The following is a 23,288-nucleotide window of genomic DNA, read 5'->3' on the forward strand; positions in this document are numbered from 1 at the left end:
GATTCAATGGACCGAGTTTCCACATTTTCATAGCTTGCTTGAGATTTCACCATTATCGTGATCTATCAGAGAATGCAAAGGCACCAACCACCATTTTTCTCAACTATTCCCCCTCGGCTGCTCAGAACCTGCAGAACTGTTAAAAGTCTGTGTGTATTTGGATAACATGCCACTTACTAAAAAGCCATTAAAGGACAAGACAAATAGCATCCACACCACTTGCCTGCTTTGAAAGCTTAATGTTTATTATAACGTGACATCACAATGATTGATAGGATGCCACAGTGCACAGAAACTCAAGGCTTTATAATCACTGAAAGATCATCAAACAGTAAAAAATAAATTAGAAAAATAAATGAAAATGCTATAATAAAGCAAACTTTTCAGCTTCTTGCTGCCAGATTGTGCCATAAAAACATATCCAAAACATTTAAATCAACACAGACCTTTGGAAAAAAGAGAAATAAAATACTGCATAAAACTAGGCCGGATTTTTACCCATAGCCAACCAGAGCAAGAAATGTATTCTCAAAAATGTTTGGCTGTTGCTATCCAAGTACAAATTCAGAATTTGTATAGACATATGTGGCCAACTCTGGTTTGATTCCCAGCACGCCATTTGATCCTAAACCCACCAGGAGTGATTCCTGGGTGCAGAGACCAGAGTAACCCCTGAGCATCATCAGGTGTGGTGCCAAAATAAAGCCAAACAAAAGAAAATAAAAACAAACAAAAACATATTTGCAATCTTAATTATTCCAGTATTTTTTTGTTGGTGGTGATGGTGGTGGTAGTGTTTGTTTTTTTGTTCTGGGGACACATCCCGTTGTGCTCAGGGCTTACTTCTGGCTCAGAGTTCAGGAGTCACTCCTGGAAGGGCTCAGAGGACCATAGGTCATGCCAGGATTTAAACCCTTACATTTTCAGTATAACATTATCGTCATTCTTAAATTTACTGACCAACAAACTTGGTTACATACTGTTACCACCAGTATGTGCACCAGGGTTACATGCATTTTATTTCTTTTGTGTGTCTGGGACTTGGAGGTGGGGGGGGAAGCGCCTGGCAGTACTCAGAGCTAAATCCTGACTCTGTGCTCAGGATCACTCCAGATGGGCCTTGAGGAACTATATAGGGTGGCCGGGATCAAACCTGGGTTGACCACATGCAAGGCAAGTGCCCTACCCACTGCACTGGTGCTCTGGCCCACATTACTGTATCACTGTCGTCCCGTTGCTCATCAATTTGCTCAAACAGGTGCCAGTAACGTCTCCATTCATCCTTGTCGCGTTCAGAGTCAGGGGAACGAGGCCCATTATTGTTACTGTTTTTGGCATATCGAATACACCACAGGTAGCTTGCCAGGCTCTACTATGTGAGATTCTGCATCGATCTCTTCCGGGAGTTTTATTTTATAGTCTCTGGATCTTGGCCATTGATAAGATTACATGGCACTGGGGTCAGTTTGTGGGTGTTATTGCCAAGCTACTGAAAAACTGGGGATCTGGGTAGAGGAGGCCCAGTCCCAATCTGAGCAGGCTTGGAGATCTCAGCCATGGGTCCCACATACCTGGGTTCCTCTGCTGGTTCCTTCATGCGTGAGGCTCATCCAAGAGTATGGAGAGTGACCTTGAGCATGGCCGTGACTGGGTTCTGGAGGTTTTTTGGCTGCCGGGGCTCTGCTTGGGGCGGGGAGGGAAACTTAACCCACCCACTGGTGCCCCAGTGAAGACAGCCTGGCACAGGGGCAGAAGATTCTGGCCCACATACCAGAGTTAATTTTAGAATGCCCAAATGACCAGGCCACATTCCAGATTATATTAATTAGGAAGCTCTACAAGTAAGGCCCAAGTATCAATAGTGTTCCAAATCCCCAGACAACTTCAACATGCAACTAAAATATACAAAGGCTTTAATAATAACAATAATAATAATAATAATTCACTAGCTGATTAGGACTTTTTTAAGAAGTTAAAAGAATTTGTTTTCAAGTTAAAGTATGCCTAGTTACTTTATAGTTTAAAGTTTTAATTTAAAAATTGAAAACTTTGAATGAATCATTAAGGAAAAAATTCCTAAAGAACTCAGATATCAATAGGCTATGGATAAATGGTTATATTTCTTATTTTGCAGCACAGAACACCAAATAGCATCTAGGAACATCCACATCAAACTTTTGTTGTTGTTGGATTATTTTGTTTTGTTTTTTTGGCCTGGCTCAGGTATCCCTTTAGTGACATCTTCTAAATGTTTGGGACTGGGATTAAGAACCAATTTTCTGGCTTCTATTTTGTCCACAGCTTAGGTTTGTTCCAGTTGTTAAAACTCCCCCTCCCCCAAAATATGGTGTGACACATGCTCATACATATTATGTTAAAATGAGTACATTCTTGTATTTATATTTTTGTTTCAACATTGCCAAGGTGCTATGGAAAATTAAAATAACACAAAATTAGAAAAAATAAAATGATTTAAAAGCAAAAAAAAAAGGCTTTAATAATTAAAGACTGAACAACTCATACATTGGAAGGTATGAATCAAAAGAGCTAAACTAACACTTTTTCTAATATCGTATCAAATATGTGATCTAGCTTCCTTAAAAAGAATTATTAGAGGAAAATGTGAGAGCCACCAAAAATAAATTAAATACCTCTTATGGATCACAGAACAGAGTCCTCATTTACTGAACCAATTTTTTTAAGCTGGTAGTACAGGAAAAAAATAAATCTATAAACAACTATGTAAGAATAACTTGAATTACTCAGTCAAAATGAGCTCATAATCACAGACATTGTTGTACCCACCTACATAACAGAAAGCAAAGATTTATGCTTGGGTCTGACTATTTTTGCAATATTAAATTAAATTATACTTTGCAGTTGGAAAATAAAGAACCAGAATGGAGCTAAAGAGCTAGCTCAAGGGGTGAAGTGCAGGAGGCCCAGAGCCCACTGCTTGCAACTCTATGGTCCACCAAGAGCAAACACACACACACACACACACACACATACACACACATAACATATATAAATGAAAACTTACATATTTCACAGGGATGTTTAAACTCTGTGGGTTCTGTATTCCATAACAGAAGACAACATGGTTGATTATTTATGGGGTCATGGGAATGATTGAGTATTTTAATCATTGTGAATAAGAAAATAAAGTAGCAAAATTAATGAATATGTTTGTTTCTCTTTCCAGCCATGAAAACTTAGCTAGGCAGGGTATGGAAGGTGACTGAGTGGGAGAGTACTCGCCCTGCAAGTGGGAGGCCTGGGTTTGATCCCCAGCACCAACAAATAAGAAATGATAACAAAACTCAGTTATGATAAATATTTGTAACTTTAAGTTCCATCAAAATTACTTGTTAATTTTTACTTTTATTATAATTTACTTTTATCAGAAAACATGCTTTTTTCTCATATTGTAAAAATAATCTGACCCACACATAATTCAGAAGATAAATGTTACTTACAGGGATCATCCAGTTAGCCAGGTCACCATATTTGGAAACCTGCATTGCGCCCAGCATTGTTAGATCAACATGTCCCCTGTAGGGAGAAAAAAAGAAGAAAAGAAGAAAAGACATATATATATATATGTGTATGTATAGATATATATAATATTTTATATATAATATATATAATATTATAGCATGTTCCCAAGCTCTGTATTCTGCTTTCTTGAAATTGCCGGCAATTAAAACAAACAAATCATTCTACGTGCCCAAAATGCATTTGCTTCCACACCTGATTGGAAAGTAGCTCAATCTGATATTGAGAAACAGCCATTAAGAAATTGCAGCCCTATACCATCTCCAAAACCAAATTAAAAACAGGTGTACATGGTGAGATTGTTTGTTTTTTTGAGGGAAAAATATGGCTCAATTTGAAGATAAATACTAGCAAGAAAATGAGTACATGTTTGGAGAAAATGACAGGATACTCAGAACTTTAAAAATGTTTACTTCGGTATAGTTAGTATACAGATCTATATCAAATATTCCATTTGTGGAGAGAGGGATTTCTCTTCATAAAAGCACGTGGGATTTTTCTATGCCCAGATTTCAATGCAACTGAAATCTGGGCATAGAAAAAAATAATTTCACATCTTGGTGGAGCCGAATAAGGCCCTGATAGATTTCTGGCTGGGAGACAAGGCTATATTTCAGGGCCTTGCTAACTCACTCAAGGGATGACTCAGCTCATTCCATACCGTGTGAAACATGAGGCACTCCGTTATTACATACCCTCTAATCATCGCAAATGATTCATCACTCGAGAAATAAGAGGCTCCTGGAAGAACAGTAACTGTTTCCTTGCCTAAACATGCACAGAGGGGGAAAAAGAGTGAAAGTGATTAGGCTTCTGAGATTATCGTGATAGAGAGAGGTCTGCACCTTCTGTTCCCTAAAGAACTCCAGTTCCCTTTACCAAATGTGGTGCCATAAGGATGCATGATACACTGTGATGAGGAGCATTTATTTATTTATTTGTTTGTTTGTTTATTTTTAATTTTATTGAATCACCGTGAGATAGTTATAAGCTTTCATGTTTGGGTTACAATCACACAACGATCAAACACCCATCTCTCCACCAGTACACATCCCCCATTTATTTTATCACTGATCCTGCTCAGATTTGCTCTTGCGTGGTGATCATAAAAACCAAGCCAACCAAGCCAGTTTTAATAATGCTTTAAAATTCTCTACAAACAATTCCTAGACCCAAACCCACCTCCCATCACCCCATTCCCTTCATAAATCTCTGCTAAATGCCAATGAAGTGAGGGGAAGTGAAGAATCCTGGGATTCACTCGTCCGTATCTACTGTTAAGTTACCAAAACCAAAAAATAAAAAATAAAATAAAATAATCAGATACTGTTGAAGTAACATGAATTTGAAGGAAATGACACAAGAGATAATTTCCAAGTATTTCTTAAAAAATAAATCTATAGGGGCTGGAGTGATAGCACAGCGGGTAGGGCGTTTGCCTTGCACGCAGCCAACCCGGGTTCGATTCCCAGCATCCCATATGGTCCTCTGAGCACCGCCAGGGGTGATTCCTGAGTGCAGAGCCAGGAGTAACCCCTGTGCATTGCCAGGTGTGACCCAAAAAGAAAAAAAAAAATTAAATCTATAAAGAGAAAAACACCCCTAAATTCTTAACATGATTGCAAGACCTGAATCTCTTCTCTCAATCTTTTCTTCTTTTTCCTCCTCCTATTCTTCAGTTTTCCTCTTGTTTCTATTAAAGTCCGAGTATTTTCACAAAAATCAGGGACCAACATTCTAATACTAGCCAACACACTCCATGTTAACATCCAAGAGTTCCTCTTGGAAACACCTCTCCCAAATGCAGCATCTTAGAAAAAAGTTCTTAGCTGGAAAATAGATAATGTTCAAGGTCATCCACTCCTAGTGCAGCCAATGATATGACCTGACTCACAGATGTACTTTCTTTTCGTGATCAATTTCCTATCTAATCGAAGCTCTGGGTTCCAGGGAGAAGCACCAAGTCTCAATCCCAATGGTCCACACAGGCCACTTTGCCAAAGATAAGTCAAGTAGCTGACTGAGAAGTCACCGTATGTTCCTCTAGTATAACGGGGCACACTATACAGAGGGGAACAAAAGTCTAGATCCCAAGTTTAAAGAAAACTCCACACACAACTACAGCACTGTGGTTTGACATGCCCAGCTGTGCAATACAGCTGCCTCCTGGATGTCTCAGTCTGGTCTGAAATCTAACTTCATCAACATTCCCTTCCATCTGAGTTCAAGTAGAGAAAAAGAAGAAAACTATTTATACCATGATGAAATATTTATTCCGCAAAATATTTGATTCTAAATAAAGGAACAGTTTCACATTTTTCATAAGCTGGAAAGCTTTGGGAAATACTTGCTGGTGTGGTTTGGAGGGGCTTTTAAAGAGCACACAGAGGCTGGAGAGATAGTATAGCCAGTAGGGAGCTTGCCTTGCACGTCACCAACCCAGATTCGAACCCCAAAGTCCCATATGGTCCCCTGAGCACAACCAGGAGTGATTCCTGAGTGGAGAGCCAGGTGTGTCCCAAAAACAAACAAAATCTCCCTAAGAACAAAACTTCTGGATCCGAGGGATTCATCAGTGACTTCGTCCATACATTCTAAGATGACCTTCTGCCCCATTGTTCTCAAGTTCTTACAGAAAGAACTCAAGAACATACCAACACGACTGTCAAAATGTTTGGAGACAGTAAGTGCTGGTGGGAATGTTGTAAAAAGAACTCATTAGTTTTTGGTGGGACTGCATTTAGTTAAGCCTTCTTGGAATACAGCTTGAGACTTCTCAAAAAATTAAGAGTGGCACTTTCATATAAACATGCAATTTCACTCCTGGACATCTATCACAAGAACACAACAACGATTGTTTAAAAGGATGAAGGAGAGACGGTGGGGTGGGGGTGGGGAGTATGTGAGGGGGGGAGTTATACTGGGGACATTGGTGGTGGAAAATATATACTGGTGGAGGGATGGGTGTTTGATCACTGTATGACTGAAACTCAAACATGAAAGCTTTGTAATTGTATCTCACGATGATTCAATAAAAAATAAATTTAAAAAAAGGATGAAGGCACACCCATGTTCATTTCTACATTATTTAGAATAGTCAAGATACGAAAACAACCCAAGTACAACAACTGATGATGGGCTTAAAAATGTAGTTATCGAGCCAGAGAGAGAGAAAGAGAGAGAGAGAGAGAGAGAGAGCAAAGACTTTAAAATGTTTGTCTTGCATGTGACTGACCCTGGATCGATCCCCTATACCATTTGATATCCAAGCATGTCAGGAATGTTCTCCTAGTACAGAGTCAGGGGGAAGTCCTGAGCACCAACAGGTGTGGGGGTGGGGCTAGGAAGGGGGAGACGGGGGGGGGGGGGGGGGGGGGGGTGGGGGGGGGGGGCGGGGGGGAACCCTTGTGGTTATGTGGTTAGATAAATGCCTAATGATCTTGCTCATATGCAAAGTATAAAGAAACACAGCAAAGGGCTTGGGAAGAGCCAACAAAACAACCTGAGATATGGTCCATAGAACTGGACTGCAAGGGTGCTGGGGGAGGTGTGTGGGGGCGGTGTAAAGCACCTTGGAATAACAGGGGAAAGATCCTGCACTCGTGGTGGGCCTGGTGAGGCAGTACAGCAACTGCAAGCACAGAACAATGATAACTGGGTACTACTGTAAAAAATAACAACAAAACAATACCATGAAATGAACATGGTGCTTTCTAAAGTGGTTTCAAAGGTATGTCATCTAAAACATTGTTTACTAAAAGAAGAAAACAATAGTATGGAAATAAGAATGTAAATTGTCAGTATTTGCCAGCTAAAGCAGGAGACATCTTAGAAATTTCATAATCACTCTGGGATACTGTTAGTCTGAATGCAGACCCTCACGAGACCTGTGAAATGTGACATACACTGATTTGAACACCGAATAACTCAGGTTATCAATGGCTGCAGCTCAAAGAGAAAGCCAGGGGCCAAGAGAGGGAAACTGAATGTGAGCTCAGTCCCTACCTGGCCTTCATTTCACTAGTCGTCAGTTTCCAAACCTGTAACCACTTTCCTTCACTTGAGGCTGAAATGTTGTATAATTACCTGCTAGAAGTATACTGCAAACTAAATAGCACATAGCACTACATAAGTGGCAATTTACTTATGTAGCCATTTGAGATTATTATTTAGAAAGAAATATCCTTAGAAATAATCCTGTTATTTTAAACTTTAATGTTCTAATTATATCCAGAAATTTAATTTACAGCTTATTTATTTTAGAGAAACCTGATTATATCCAGAAATGTTAATACTTTAATTATATCCATTGTAACTTTATAAAGTTATTCCAAGAGTTTTTTATAAAAATCTTTTCATCAAGTTTTATTTTAATGGCTGTATCAAACTGTGTACTCTGTGGTACAAAATCAACGTACCACATTCTCTGGAGAATGAGAAAATAAGGTATTAAGTTGTCTTTTTTTTTTAACATATCCTTTCAAAGGACCACAAACAATGGACTGGCCTTCCATATTATTTCCAAATTTGTAGAGTGAAGAAACCCACCATTATAACTAGTTTCTCTAATGCTTCTTCAATAGACAGCTCCAAAATCAAAAGCATCATAAATCTCTAGGAGGATTTGATGTAAGATAAGATTACTAAACTGATTTGCAACTTGACTACCCCAAAGCAAAGAATTATTTTATTACATAGTAGTTTAAGTTCACACTGGCATTCCAGAAGACACAAAAATGGTGATTCCATTAGGACTGAGACTCAGTGGAATCAGAAATGCCTAATTGTCACTGAAAAGATCAACTGCATTTCTGGGGAAAGTAGGTTTATGAACCCAATCCGGAATTCTGGAAAATGAAGTTATTCATTTTGCAAATAACCCACTAACATCATAAATTAATTAAACCAAGCAGCAAATATTTTCGCAGATCAATGAGCTATTATTGCTAGAGGGTACAGTTCAATTAAATTACAGCCTTGGTTAAATGTCATTGCTTTATCACAGTGGGCCTTTTAGAGTTGAGTCGTGTTCACTAATTCAACTATTCAACCAGAAGCTATTTTACTTCCAAAAATCCTAAGTACCAAACATCAATTCCACTTGGCAGCTGGCCTTTATGTTCAGCTCATATTGCTTCTCTTCTGAGATTTACACATCCAATTTTGGAATGTGAAGTAAGAATACTTTTGCGGGGGTAGAGTGAATAGGAGTAAAAGAAGGGTGAAGAAAATCATGTGAGAACAAGAATTAACTTCTTCTAGGCAGCCCCATTTGCAGAAAATCTTCAAGCCCAACATGGTGGCTATGGGACTTAAAATATAGGCAATGAAGAAGGCCATTTTTCTTTCTCTAGGCTGTGATTCCACATGCCAGTCGAATAAAATGCTAACAACGAAAGACCAAGCTGCTGGGGCAGGAATAGAGACAAACCACACTGAGCTACACTGAGCTTCTGTGGCACCCCTGAGCCGTACTCAGCAGCAGAGAATCCTTGGATTTTGTGCCTTAGTGCCTTTGTACTTTTGAGGATATGTTTCCACTCTAGTGAGGACTAGAAGAATCTCTATACAAAAATGCTAAAGTGCCCAAGCATTATTTTTTCGAGGGGGGTTGGGCTTTTGGGGGGGAGGGGATCACACTGCCAATTCTCAGGATTACTCCTGGCTCTACACACCAGAATTACTCCTGGTGGTGTTCGGGGGACCATATGGGATGCAGGGGATTGAACCCGGGTCGGCCATGTGCAAGGCAAACGCCCTACCCACTGTGCTATCGCTCCAGCCCTAGCTTCTTCAATCTTCTGAAGACATTCCCTTCTAAAATGAAACCAGTTTTAAACATCATTTTGAAGTGTCTTATAAATATATTTTGATATAATTTAATGAAATGCATTTTCATTAAATTAAATATATTTTGAATTATTTAATGCACCTCATTTTTATATCTAAGGGTCAATTTCCTTTCGAGTGCCTGAGCAAAACATCATATGCCATATTGTTTATTTCAATGAAATGTGCAGAGTAGCTTTCTTTGGTTTCGTGTATTTGCCCATTTGGCCTCAGGATCTTTTTTTCCCCTTCTTTCTTTATTTACGGGAGTGGTCCTGGCAGGCTCAGGATACCTTATGGGATGCTGGGGATCGAACCTGGGTCAGCCACAGGATCCTTTTCTTAAATACATGCTTTTAGAAAACTTTTTTTTTTAACCAAACAGATTTGAATTCTTAAGTTATTATTTTATGTATATGTAGTGGGATATCCCACCCGCACAGCAGAGCCTGGCAAGCTCCCCAAGGCGTATTTGATATGCCAAACAACAAGCCTCTCAATGGAGACGTTACTGGTGCCCGCTCAAGCAAATCGATGAACAATGTAACAACAGTGCTCCAGTGCTCCAGTGCACATGCTGAGAAGATGGATGTAATTCCAGTCTTGGAATGTGCTAGCAGGGGCTGCCAGCTCAAGACCCAACGTTGGAATGCGCTTCTCTCCCCCTCCGGAGACTCTCCAAGATGAAGACGCTACTCTACCAGGTTTTTCTGAATAGTTTCTCTCCTCCAGCAACTCTGTAAGGTCTGCGGGTGACAGCAACTCCATGTGGAGTTTCATCCATCCTTGACCTTCATCCTGTCTGCTCCCTTGTAAATTGCTCCCCCTAGAATTTGCTTTATTCCATGTGGGAGGGAGTGGTACGTAGAGTCAGGACCCTGAGTGAGCCCCACCAAAGTCCTTGCCATTATATGCAGGTCACTTGTAAAAGGACTCTGACAACCTCCCAGGCAAAGAAGGAATTAGGTGGGCTTATATCTGCTCCCCAGTAGAATCGAGTACATTCCAGGGAATGGAAAAAGGGTGCCAGAAAGATAGTATAGGGGTTAAGGTGCTTGCTTTGCATGCCGCTGACCCCAGGTGGATGTCCCACACTGCATATGGTCCCCTGCCACAGCCAAGGTCAAGCCCTGAGCACCACCATCCAAAGAAGCCTAATCCTTATTATTAGAAGCAAAGAAAAAAAAAAGAAAAATCAAATAAACACTTGGGGTGGGGATGGGGGAGAAATGTGATAGACGACTTACCTGCATTAATTAGATCAGCATCAACCTCATTTTGCAGAGGATAGGGGCCCTGTCAAATAAAACACGTGCTTGATTAGCAAAAGACATTTTTTGGACTAAATCACACACAAGATAAACAGCTTCTCTAAAAACCCAAGGGATTTACTATCAAAAGACTTTTTTAAGTGGGGGTGGGGGGCAGGGTTAGGTTAGTCCATCAGTGCTCAGGACTTACTCCCACCTTTGTGCTCAGGGATCACTCCTGGCGGTGCTTTGGAGGTAAAACCTGGGTTAGCCCATTCAAGGCAAGCACCTTAACCCCTGTTCTAGTTCTCTGGTCCATACTGATTCATTTTTTCTATACCAATATTTGCAATTGCATAGGTGAAAAGCATTTTCTAAAAATTACAAAAGTTGGGGCTGGAGAGATAGCACAGTGGGTAGGGCGTTTGCCTTGCACGCGGCCGACCCGGGTTCAAATCCCAGCATCCCATATGGTCCCCTGAGCACGGCCAGGGGTAATTCCTGAGTGCAGAGCCAGGAGTAACCCCTGTGCATCGCCAGGTGTGACACAAAAAAGCAAAAAAAAAAAAAAAAAAAAAAAAAAATTACAAAAGTTCCCCCAAAAGTTATGTAATTAGAAATAAGAATTCAGAAAACTAAAAGTTAATTATTTAGTGCCCATGATGTGGCCAATATTATTGATCAATCTTCCTCATAATTTAAATAAAAGTAAACTAAATAACCATTGAATGAATTGGACAGGCAAAATTTCACCTTTCTGAAATTCTAGGACCAAAAATTTAAGTATGGATAGTTCTTACCTTTTCTCTCATTACATTGGACTGATATCTTTTAATCAGTTACATTGGATCAATACCTTTTTTTCCCTCTGCCTACTCATTCTCAGTAAGAATTTAAAATATATCTATAAAACATATATATATATGTATATATATTTAAAGGCATCTTTACTGGCATGGGGCAATCAGTTTCAAAGATCTATTTAGAACAAATGGAGGACATAAAAAAAAAGAAAAATTAAGACATGATACAGAATGCAAAATGAGAAAATAGTGGTGAAATTTAAACATATTTTCTACAGAAGAGCCAATATTTTAAATAAATCTACAAGCTTATTAAAAATATAGAAGTGGCATTACAGTTTTAGACCTATGCAAATTTTCCTTTAAACAGTGATCATGGGCAATTCACATCAAATTATTTCCCTTGGTGAGGGAAATGGTGAAGTGGTATAGTATTGGAACATTGTATGCACAAAACTCTGTCATTAATAGTATTGTAAATCTTGATGCCTAAAAACAAGGGTGGAAGGCAGCTGGGATAGAGAAGGGACCACTAAGTAAATGATAAAGGGCTTGCTCGGGATAGTAGATGTGTGCTGAAAGACTATGGACCAAACACGATGGCCGCTTAGTACCTGTATTGCAAACTATAATACCCAGAAGAAGAGAGAGGAGAGAGTAAGAGGGAATGTGCCTGTCACAGAGGTGTGTGTGAGGAGGGGGAGGTGGGGGGGGAGAGTGTGGCAGGAGGGATACTGGAAACACTGGTGATGGAGAATGGGCATGTGGAGGGATGGTATTTGAATATTACATGACCAAAATGTAATCATGCAACTTTGTAAGTCTGTAACTGTATCTCATAGTGATGCATTTAAAAAAATAATAATAATTAAAAAAAAAAGGCGGGGTGCTCACAGAGAAAGTACAGCAAGTAAGGCAACTCTTTTCAATACCTTCAATCCAGGTTCAATCCCCGGCACCACATATAATCCCCTGAACATGACCAGGAGCTATCCCTGAGCACAGAACCAGGAGAAAGCCCTGAACACAGCTGGGTGAGGCCTCCAAACCAATAAATACATAACAATAAAATAAAACACATTTCCCATGTCTTCAAAATTAGGGATTTGGTCACTCTGGATAATTTCCAAGGTACTGGGTATTAGAACACTGTATGATTGAAACCCACTCATGAACAAGTTTGTAACTACATATCTCAGTGATTTAATTAAAAAACAAATATCATCATCATCATGTATATATAATATATATGTCTATTTCAAATAGACATATATATACATATATATGTATATTCCAAGGTACTTCTAAAATGCTGTATTTGAGGGCGCAGAGAGGCAGCTTAACCATGTGGAGCCAGGGCTCAGCCCTGCGCACTGCCTAGTCCCCACACTGCAGTGAGAAGCGCCTGAGCACCGCCTGGTGCAGCCCTCAAAGAGAATCTGAATAAAAAGCTAAGTTCAGTTTTCTTTTATCCGGACACACATGATTTTGAAAAAGGTCATGATTAATTCATCAGGATGGCCTACACGCCCATGATGATTATTAGCATTTTAAGTACCGAATATACATTTTCTGTAATGCACAATTTTTATTACATTAGCAGTTAAGACCTACCAAGAAACAATAAAGATTAAAATTTTAAGTTTAAATACCAGAAATTCTCTCTGCTGCAGATAATTTAGAAATAGCATCCAAGAGGCAAAATTATTTCTAGATTATATTACTCTGAATTAAAAATGCATCTTATGGGCTAGGTAACTCATCCAGAAGGTAAATATGGAGGACAGAAAATTCTGCTTTTGAATAACAAACTCAAAGTAATAATTAAATGAGAATTTCAAAGCTGTTTAGAAAAATTCAACTCTCAACTAAGTTCCGCACTAAAGTCTCACTCTTACTCTTCAGTTTCTGAGTAAGCCTTATTGATTTTTATTTAACATATAACTATTAGTGACTATCATGACTGTGTCCAAGCTTATAAATATTACAACTCGTACCAAGCGTTGTAACCTCTTAAATTGTGAACCTACTCTACAAAATTGACACAAACGGAGAGAAAGAGGCTAGAAAACTGCAGAAGTTACAGAAAGCTCAGAGTAAGAAAACTCTCATCTATCATATATTATACAAACCTTTCTGCTCACAATTACCAGTTTTATGGAGGAAGACATGATAGTAAAGAAAAGAAAGGGGGGAAAGTTGGGAACGTAAAGTTAACGACTCTTTTACAAGAAGATTTCACTACATGAAATGTCCCATTCTCAAATTTAGTTCTATGCTAAGTTCCTTCCCCACTAGGGAGTTTCTCTTTCTTTTTCTTCTACTTTCCAATAAGCCTTTTTATTGCCAACTTGGGGCAGAGGGAGTGACGGAGGGAGATAAATGTCCCATTCTCATGCAAGACTGGATAAATCAAATTTTGATCTTACCAAACCCAAGACTCCATTTTCACTTTGCAGATGAACAGTCATATTTGGACTGATAAAGTTGCTAGCCAGAAGTGGAATTCCAATGCCCAAATTAGCTAGGGGAAAAAGTCGTTAAGGTCCAGCATACAAAACATAGAGAAATTATGTCATAAGCTTTTTACATCTATATATATATATATAAAAATCAACAGAAGCCTATTTTAAAGGTACTTGATCTAAATGCAATCACTGAATACATATCCAATCACCCTGTGGGCACTATTTTAAAATTTTTCTAAAAAATGAAAGTCTCTAAAAAATGACAGCTTTTTCAATGATTTAAAATGCTTTCCCATCAAGATACCAAAGTGCTGGCTTTAGAAGACTAACCTCAGGGTTATTTTTTCTATAAGATTTTATTTTCACTAATGTGTTCAGAAAAGTTGGAGTATATAATACCACTTATTAAGAATGGCGTATGATTAAACATGGTTTGTTTGACATTAAATGTTTGTTTTAAAACATTTACTTAAAACTTCAACAATGAATCAAAGATAATTTAATATTATAAAAAGGGTGACTATTTTTTAATTAAAATATTTCCAGACAATACCAAAAGCCCTATAAGTGGATACATATGTTCAGAACACTTTGATGAATATTAATTGGTAACTGAATCTTCTCTAAGATATAACGAACAAGAAAGAGTCTGTGATTAAGAGTCAAGAAGATACATTTGAGAGCATATAAAAGTAATCACATTAGTGGGGCCGGAGCAATAGCACGGCGGGTGGGGCGTTTGCCTTGCACGCGGCTGACCCGGGTTCGATCCCCGGCATCCCATATGGTCCCCCAAGCACCGCCAGGAGTAATTCCTGAGTGCAAAGCCAGGAGTAACCCCTGAGAATCGCTGGGTGTGACCCAAAAAGCAAAAAAAACAAAGTAATCACATTAAGGCACCAAAGAGTTCAATGAGGATGCTAAATCTTCTTCCTTAGATGATCAGACTAGGATCAGCCCTGATTTGTATTTGGTGGCGTGGGTTCTTCTCAACACAAGTAGACTAACATGATCAGAGATCTTGGAACAGCTTCTGCCAGGTACTACCACCTGTGCTATTACTCACACCCATGCCATGGAGCTTCCTAGAATCAGTACAAAGAAAGATGGTTGTCATGCTTCTAGAACCTTCTCTCCTTGATCTTTCTGTGCTGACTATATTCACCATTCAACTGTATTTTTAACAGAAAGTATTTTGATTTATGTGTATTATTTGCATTATGTGGTTATTGTTTAATCTACTAACATAGCAACATGAAAGACTGGCTGCTATTTAAATAGATTTTTTTAAAATTTCATGTAAACACTGGGCTGAATATATATATATATAAATATATATACACACACATATATATGTATATTTACCTTTTAAAGTAAAGCAGAATTAAAAGATTCATTGAATACTCTTACAAAATGTTAGACCCAGGATTTTTGAGATCTCCCCAGCAGAAACAAAGTACTGCTGAGAAATGTGAGCTCGTGGCCAGTGTTTAAGGCAAAGCTTTTGGATGAGGCTGAATCCCTGACACTACCCTGTCCCCGAGCACCAGTGGTTCAGCTCTGGAGGCCCTGGAGCACCACTGGGGTGACCTGATGATCGCCAGCACTGAGAGGTCAAACCTAACAGCATCTTTGGATCCTCTGACTGAGCCACCAGGCTCAGAAGCGGCCTTGGGCTTCTTGAGCACCACTTAGGAGGCCATATGAAAACAGAAACACGTGGACTTACAGTGAGTGTGCAAATGTTAGAGTGCAGTAAAGCAAATAGGACTGGTTATAACTAGCACTTTGGAAGTTCGTTTTTTGGCAAACCATGTGCTCTACCATTGAGCTACATCCCAGGCCCTACTTTAGAAATCTGAAACACTCGTCTGGGTAATCTCTTTTCCCAGGAAGAGATGGCTAAACTCAAACTTGTAGTGAAATCCCTGGTCTATTACAAATAAGTAAAATTTTTATTGCCATTTAGCTTCAAGAAAGCAAACAACTGAATTTGCTATATCTTGATATCTTTACATTATAAGCCACATTTTGTAAAAGACAAGAACTTATAAGCTGTGCCAAATGTTAAAATGTACTAGAGAAGCATCCTATGCAGGTGGCCAAGTAGCATGGGAGAAAGTGAGAAACATATCTGTGCCCATCCCGGAAAGATAAAGGATACCATACATGCCATCCTCAAATTCGAGAGCTGCCCGTTTGATGATACGCTCCCTTACATTTTCTCCAGATGTACCAGATTTGCTTTTCACATCTTCCTCTTTCCGGACTGATAAACGCTTTAAAATAAATAGAAATAACAATTGATGACTGTGAGATACTTTTTATTTTGCCACTGATGAAACAGATATTTTAAGTAGAAAAAAAGTGTCACATGTTACTCCTATGAGACAAATCTACAATTATACCAGAGATTTTTTTTTTTTAAAGAAAAACATCAGTGGCACTGATATTTGAAGACAGGAATCATTCTTTAGAAAGCGAGTAAAAGAGGTCATATTTGTTTGGAAAGGAAGATATACTTGTAATGTCTCTTTGAAGCAAATAATCACTTTTTTACTGTCACACTGAATGCTAGACAACTGTCCTTTGGATACCTGCAGACAAATTCTTGTCAGGTGCCTAGGGATGAAACCAGAACAAAGGCAAAGGAACAGACCTTGAGAATCTGTTTTTGCAGGGCTGTCATGATGTGTTTACCAGGTATTGCTGCCAACTGCCTATTTCCACCTGCAGAATCTAGACTGGTTTTCCGACAAGTGCATCAACAGGGAGTCACAGAAATATCCAGAAACCAGCCAGGAAATAATTTCCATTACTAAATCTCCCTGACACAGACTGGTTCTGTCTGCAAATGTCCTTTCTTTCCCCAGCCCTAACATTAGATTTAGATGGCAGAGAAGCTTTCTGGCTGATGTCCATAGTGTAGTGGGTGTTTCTGATACCTAGATATCTCCCACTGCTTGTCTACTCCTAGATACTCCACAATCTTGTTACCAACTCTGCTCATTCTCCAGGGTTCTCACAGTAACTTTATTATACCTGTTCTAGTTCCCAACCCTGGCCACAATCTCACATCCAACAACTTCCCAAAATCAACAGAAATGATGTTCGTCCTACACTCTATAAAAGGCAAGATAAGTATTTCTGAATAAACAAACATTATGATCTCAGCAGGAATAAAACCATCTTCAAAGATCCATTATTCTCCTCCTCCCTATAGCACAGCCTGTCAAAACCATGCCTCATAACTTGGGACAATTATTATATATTATAAATACAATCCTGGAAGACACGGCCTAGAGAATCACATAGTCTGATGTACATACTGTGTGAACCAACACACTCTTATGCTGGAAACTAATGCAAACAATCACATCTCCATGACGAACACATGAAAAGCACCACTGCCAAGAGTCAATGTAAGATTCAGTGTAAGATTGCTCATTCAGATCTAATGCCCTATTTCTAGAAGGAAGCAAGAGAACCATAAATCTGATTTATTATTTATTTTAGTAATATAAAAATGACACAAATGACGACAAAGAGCTTGGTCAATTACCTCAATTCTTTTCTCATATTTCTCTCCCTTTATAAGGCGATGTACATAAATCTTGGGGATATGGATGTCTTCTGGAGCAAATGATCCAACATCCACAATTTCTTCAACCTAGGAACAGAGCAAATTTTTTTAAAAGTTAATGAGAGTTCAAACTGAGTTTTTGGTTTTGATTTTTCTGTACCTTACCTAGAGGTGCCCAGGGGACCATACAGGGTGCTGAAAATCGAAACCAGGTTGTTGGGGTATAAGGCAAGCACTTTACCCACTGTCCTATCTCTCTGATCCTCAAATTGGTTTTTAAATGAAGTTTTATCTTCAGCCTCAATTTAGACCGATGATTCAATATACAAAAGTACACATGAATATAGGTAAAAGAGTAACTATGCATCGTACACATACAAATGCATGACATACATGACACTTTTTAAGCCATAAAAATGGGAGACTTGAATGACACACACATATCTGAACATAAAAGCTCCAGAATTTAATCTGTGCCTAAAACAGCCTCAGTTACAAACTTCTCAAATGGTTTGTCAGAACAGCTGCTTGAACTTTCACAAATTGCAGCTCAACTATGCAAAACTTGCAAGCACATTTCTTATGCCCAGATTTTTTAAATTATTGGAAAATTTGTCATATCAAAACAAAAATCTGTAGCAACATCTGCTTGGTCAATTGAAGAGCTTTTTAAATATAGATACAAATGCTCTTTGTAACAGATTTTAATTTTTCCTGTGGCTCCTAGGATAGAGACAGAACTGCAATCACTGAAATCTTTTTTCTTAAAAGACACACCATTGATTCCAATAAGAGATTTTCAATAAGAAAATATTAATTACTAATTAATAATACTGAATGTAATCAGAATTTGTCATCATAGAGCAGAGGGCATTTTATAACAACATAAAAAGCCCTCAAGTGTGCTATTTTAGAATTTATTTAAAAATTATTTTATATCAACATAAAAAAAATCGAGAAGAATCTAGAAAAACTAAGATCAACACTGTTATACTCAAAGACTTAACATTTCAGTTCTAAAAAAATATATTATCTTGAAGACTTTGAGTGCTCAGTTTAATAAAGCCAGAGAGATAGTAATGTAGGTAGGGCACTTGCCTTGCACATGGCCAACCCGGGTTTGATCCCTAGCATCCCATATGGTCCCCTAAGCACTGCCAGGAGTGATTCCTGAGTGCAGAGCCAGGAAAAACCACAAAGCACTTGTCGGGTGTAGCCCCCCAAAAGTTAAAATAATAATAATAATAATGCCATATCCAAAGCAAATAATAATTCACTTTAAACAATCAAGGAAATCTGAATTCAACTTGTCTCCTGAACTAATAACTAAACTTTAGAAAATTTTAAGGTTACGTAGCCCTTCTTATACTATCCACCATCACCACATAAGGGTACTTTAGAAGATTTTAAGGTTACATAGCCCTTCTTATACTATCCACCATCACCACGTAAGGGTCATAGTAATTGTTCTGCTTTACTTTCAAACAGATGAAAAAGAACAAGACATGGAGGGTAAAGTCTAATCTGTCTTCTATCACAAACACAAGTATCTTGCCTAAATCCAAGAGTGACTCTAAGTGTGTCAGTAAACATGTGGGGGATGTAATTGAGACAGTGGGTCGAGATGCACATTTGGACTCATCTCGGAATGAATGAGGGGAGGCATGGAGAGGTACAGGGACTCACTGTATTCTATCTCCTCCCTCCCCAAATCACTGCAGAAGCTGGTGACCAGGTTGAAGAGGAAAGGAAGGTAGGAGTTGGACCGCAGGTGAGCACTACTGTAAATCATCAAGAAAAGTGCCTGTCATAAAGGCAGGCAGGGGGTGGGGGATGATGGGATGGAACCTGGGGTCACTGATGATGGGAAATGTACAGTGGTGGAAGGATGGATGTTGGAATATTGTATGACTGAAATCCAATCATGAATAGCTTTGCAAGGGTCTAACTCACAGTGATTCAATAAAAATGTTTAGAAAAAAAAATTTTTTTAAATCATCAAATGGTCTCAACTTTGAGACCACCAGAATTCGTTTATATCTTTATCACTGTATCACTGTCATCCATTGCTCATCAATTTGCTCGAGCGAGCACCAGTAACGTCTCTATTGTGAGACTTGTTGTTACTGTTTTTGGCATATCGAATACACCACGGGTAGCTTGCCAGGCTCTGCTGTGCGGGCGAGATACTCTCGGTAGCTTGCCGGGCTCTCCGAGAGGGACAGGGGAATTGAAACCGGGTCGGCCGCGTGCAAGGCAAATGTCCTACGTGCTGTGCTATCGCTCCAGCCCATATACACTTCTTATTTCAAGCCTTCACAGAGGCTCTTGACTTTGTTTTTTATTGGTTGTTCTCTTTGGGGGAGATTCAGGACACACACCTGACCGTGCTCAGAGCTTACTCCTGGCTCTAAGCTCAGGGATCACTCCTGGCAGGGCTTACAGAACCATGTGATACCAAGGATCAAACTTGTTTCAGCCCTGAGAAAGGCAAGTGCCCTACCTGCTGTACTATTACTCTGGCGAAAGGTTCCTGAGTTTTAAAATGCCTTTATTGGACCAGAGAGAGACAGGGAGTGAGTACAGGAGGCAAGACCCCTGTCTTACATGCAGCTGACCCACTTGGATCCCGGCACCACAAATGGTTCTGGGAAAACCAGAGGTCATCCTGGTAACAGAGCCAGGAAGAATCCCTGAGCACCACCAGGTATGACACAAAAACGATAATGAAAAGAAAGAAAAAAAAGGAAGGGAAGAGAAGAGGAGAGGAGGGAAGAGAAAGGGGGTTGGGGGGAGTGGAAAGGGGACAGGGAAGAAAGGGGAGGGAGGGAGGGATATTAATCTTGAAGATTCATACAAAGGCTTACTCTTCATGCAAATATTAAGGACAGTATTGGTTAAAATAACAACAAGTTGAAAATAACCTAGAAGGCCAACAATAGGATACTAGTAAAATAGTTATGGTACATCCATACAATGAGTCATTCTTATGTGCTCACAATATTTAATGATGTTTTATAACCCCTCTCGGAGAGCCTGGCAAGCTACCGAGAGTATCTCGCCCGCACGGCAGAGCCTGGCAAGCTACCCGTGGCGTATTGGATATGCCATAAACAGTAACAAGAAGTCTCTCAATGAGAGACATTACTGGTGCCCACTCGAACAAATAGATGAGCAACGGGATGACAGTGATATGGCAGTGAATGTTTCATTTAAAAGTATGAAAAAGAGCTGGGGAGATATTATATCAGGAAGGGCTCTTGCCTTTCACGTCGTGGCCAACTGGTACTCAATCCCCAGCACCATATATGGTCTCCTAAGCACTACCAGGAGTGATCCCTGAGCACAAAACTAAGAATAAACCCTGAGCACCACCAGGTGTGGCCAAAAGCAAGAAAAAAGTATGAAAAGTTCTCATATAAAATTTGTTGTTGAGGGGCTGGAGTGCTAGCACAGCGGGTAGGGCGTTTGCCTTGTATGTGGCCGACCCAGGTTCGATTCCCAGCATCCCATATGGTCCCCCAGCACTGCCAGGGGTGAGTCCTGAGTGCAGAGCCAGGAGTAATCCCTGTGCATCGCTGGGTGTGACCCGAAAAGAAAAAAAAATTGTCATTGAAATTTTATTATTTACAATATGATTTTTGGCCAAAACAAGTATTCTATATATACCTCAAAAGGAAATGTACTCAAATTTAAGTACAAAAATAAGTACCAATACTTATTACCCCTGGGTGACAGTACAAGTCATTTTGTTTTTTATTTTTATAATCAAGGGGTGAGTGAACACAAACATCATTTTTTAAAAAATGCAAAAAAACACCAAGTAGTTTCCAAAACTAAAAAAAATATGCAAGTTCCTTAATTAGCTGAAAGGCATGTTGAAAAAGAAAACAGACTTAGAAAGAAAAAGAAAATAAAAAGCACTTAGAACTTGAGTGTGCTTTTGCAAATAATGACATAAGGTATTCTCCACGTCAAATGCTGGTCCCCGTGTCGGGCTGTCATGCCTCCTGCTGGAATTACTGCAGCACCTTCTCAATGCTCTCCCTGCCTTTTACCCTTCAGCAAGGACGAGAAACATAATGGAGACGCAGGAAAGAAGGTAATTCTCTCACATAGACCAGAAATGGCAATGGTAAACAATCACTATTTTTTTTCAAATGCCAAAGAAATGTTCATTAAAAACTACCCAATTAAGAGGGAGTTTCTTCATCAAGGACAATTACATCACAACTCTCACAACAAACAGAGCAAGAGAATCTATCAGAGTGAAACAATTCTGATGAAAACAATCTGGTCAAACGTAATCAGTTGCATGCTTTGTCACCCTAATATGGATGATTTTCATATTGTTGAAAGTGCATGTGCAGCATTTGTCAAAACAATATCAACACTCAACAGGACTGAAAATGTCTATACAGAAATCAAAGCTTTCTCTGAGTTGGTTAGTGGAGTTAATGGCAAGGGAAGAAAATATTTGAAGCACAAACCCAAAGAAGGAAACATATGTTTTCAGACAATCTGTGAAAAGAGTTTGGGGGGGAAAAAAGAAAGAAAGAAATCTAAGAGGCAGAACTATCTAGACACTAGATCTGAAGAAATGGAAGGATTCCGGATCAGTTTCTGTGCTTTTGGAAAAGAACAATATGAAAGAACCAGGTTGAAAAGAAAATTTCATGAGATCAGGCAATATCCATAAAGTCAAAGGAAATCTTAAAAAAAAAAAAAAAGAATGAGCTTGTTAAGGAAAAAGTAAGAATGAAAGCTCAGGAGAGCACTCACAGTCAGCAGAAATGCACTCCTGAAATGAGAAGTGGAAAACAAGAGACAAAAAGAACAAAGAAAACACCTCCATGCAAAGCAGCAGGCGTAATGAAGTGTCCTCAGACACAATCAAGATGGCAGAAGTGTAGCTGGCCCCATCCACACTTCTCCTGGCACTGTGCAAAGTCCCAGGCGCACCATCTGGCACACGGAGAAATCCAGACACTTGAGGTTTCTCTAATTAGGACTTGTCTTCAGTCATTAGCAGGAAAACAGAGGATAGAAAATGTTAATTATTATTGATCTGAACTTTATTTTCAAAGGTTGCTTTCTCTGCCGTGCATTCATCCAACTTTATAATTCCAAAAAGTTTCTATTTTAAACCTCGGCGGAGGAAATGAATCTTCCTAGAGTGGCAATATATTTTTATGTTTTACTTGGTGAATATTATTTATAGATCAGGTAAAGGAACAGAGGTACTAGCAATATATCTTTCTGCTTTTTACGTTAGTGAAAACCTTAATCTGTCAGAACGGCACAAATAGGTCAATCCTGAAGACTGTCTGTGGAAAAGGCTGCACACTTGTTACCCATACACCTGCAGACCTGACACCTAGACACTTGCACACCGGTCACTCACCTAGACACCTGCACACCTGGATGCCTGAACACCTGTATACCTGCATCCCTGCACACCTGACACCTAGAAACCTACACCCTACACATCTGACACATGCACACCTATGCACCTGCACATATGTACACCTGTACACCTGATACGTATACACTTGCAAACCAGTACGTTTTCACATATGTACACTTATACACTGCACACCTTTACAACTGTACACATAGCACCTGTATGCCTACACATGTCTATACCAGCACATCTGTACAACTGATTTCGCCTGTTTCACCTGCACACCTGGACACCTGCACACCTACTACACCTACATACTCGTAGGCCTGCACATCTGCACACCTGTACGCCTGCCGTCTGCACACACGTGCTCTTGCACACCACACCTCTGGG

At 39.4% G+C, this 23,288-nt stretch overlaps 1 protein-coding gene across 1 annotated transcript in view; it reads right to left on the reverse strand.

Annotated features, from left to right (window-relative positions):
• OXCT1 (3-oxoacid CoA-transferase 1) overlaps positions 1-23,288 on the reverse strand; it is a 146,814-nt gene that overhangs the window by 55,473 nt on the left and 68,053 nt on the right. The window contains exons 8-13 of the mRNA XM_055118235.1: positions 17,471-17,578; positions 16,073-16,187; positions 13,870-13,964; positions 10,635-10,683; positions 4,254-4,326; positions 3,480-3,555 (exon numbers count right to left, since the gene is read on the reverse strand). Coding sequence (XP_054974210.1) covers positions 3,480-3,555; positions 4,254-4,326; positions 10,635-10,683; positions 13,870-13,964; positions 16,073-16,187; positions 17,471-17,578 — 516 coding nt within the window. The remainder of the gene's footprint in view (positions 1-3,479; positions 3,556-4,253; positions 4,327-10,634; positions 10,684-13,869; positions 13,965-16,072; positions 16,188-17,470; positions 17,579-23,288) is intronic.

Source organism: Sorex araneus, chromosome 1, assembly GCF_027595985.1.
Source record: "Sorex araneus isolate mSorAra2 chromosome 1, mSorAra2.pri, whole genome shotgun sequence".
Lineage (NCBI taxonomy): Eukaryota > Metazoa > Chordata > Mammalia > Eulipotyphla > Soricidae > Sorex > Sorex araneus.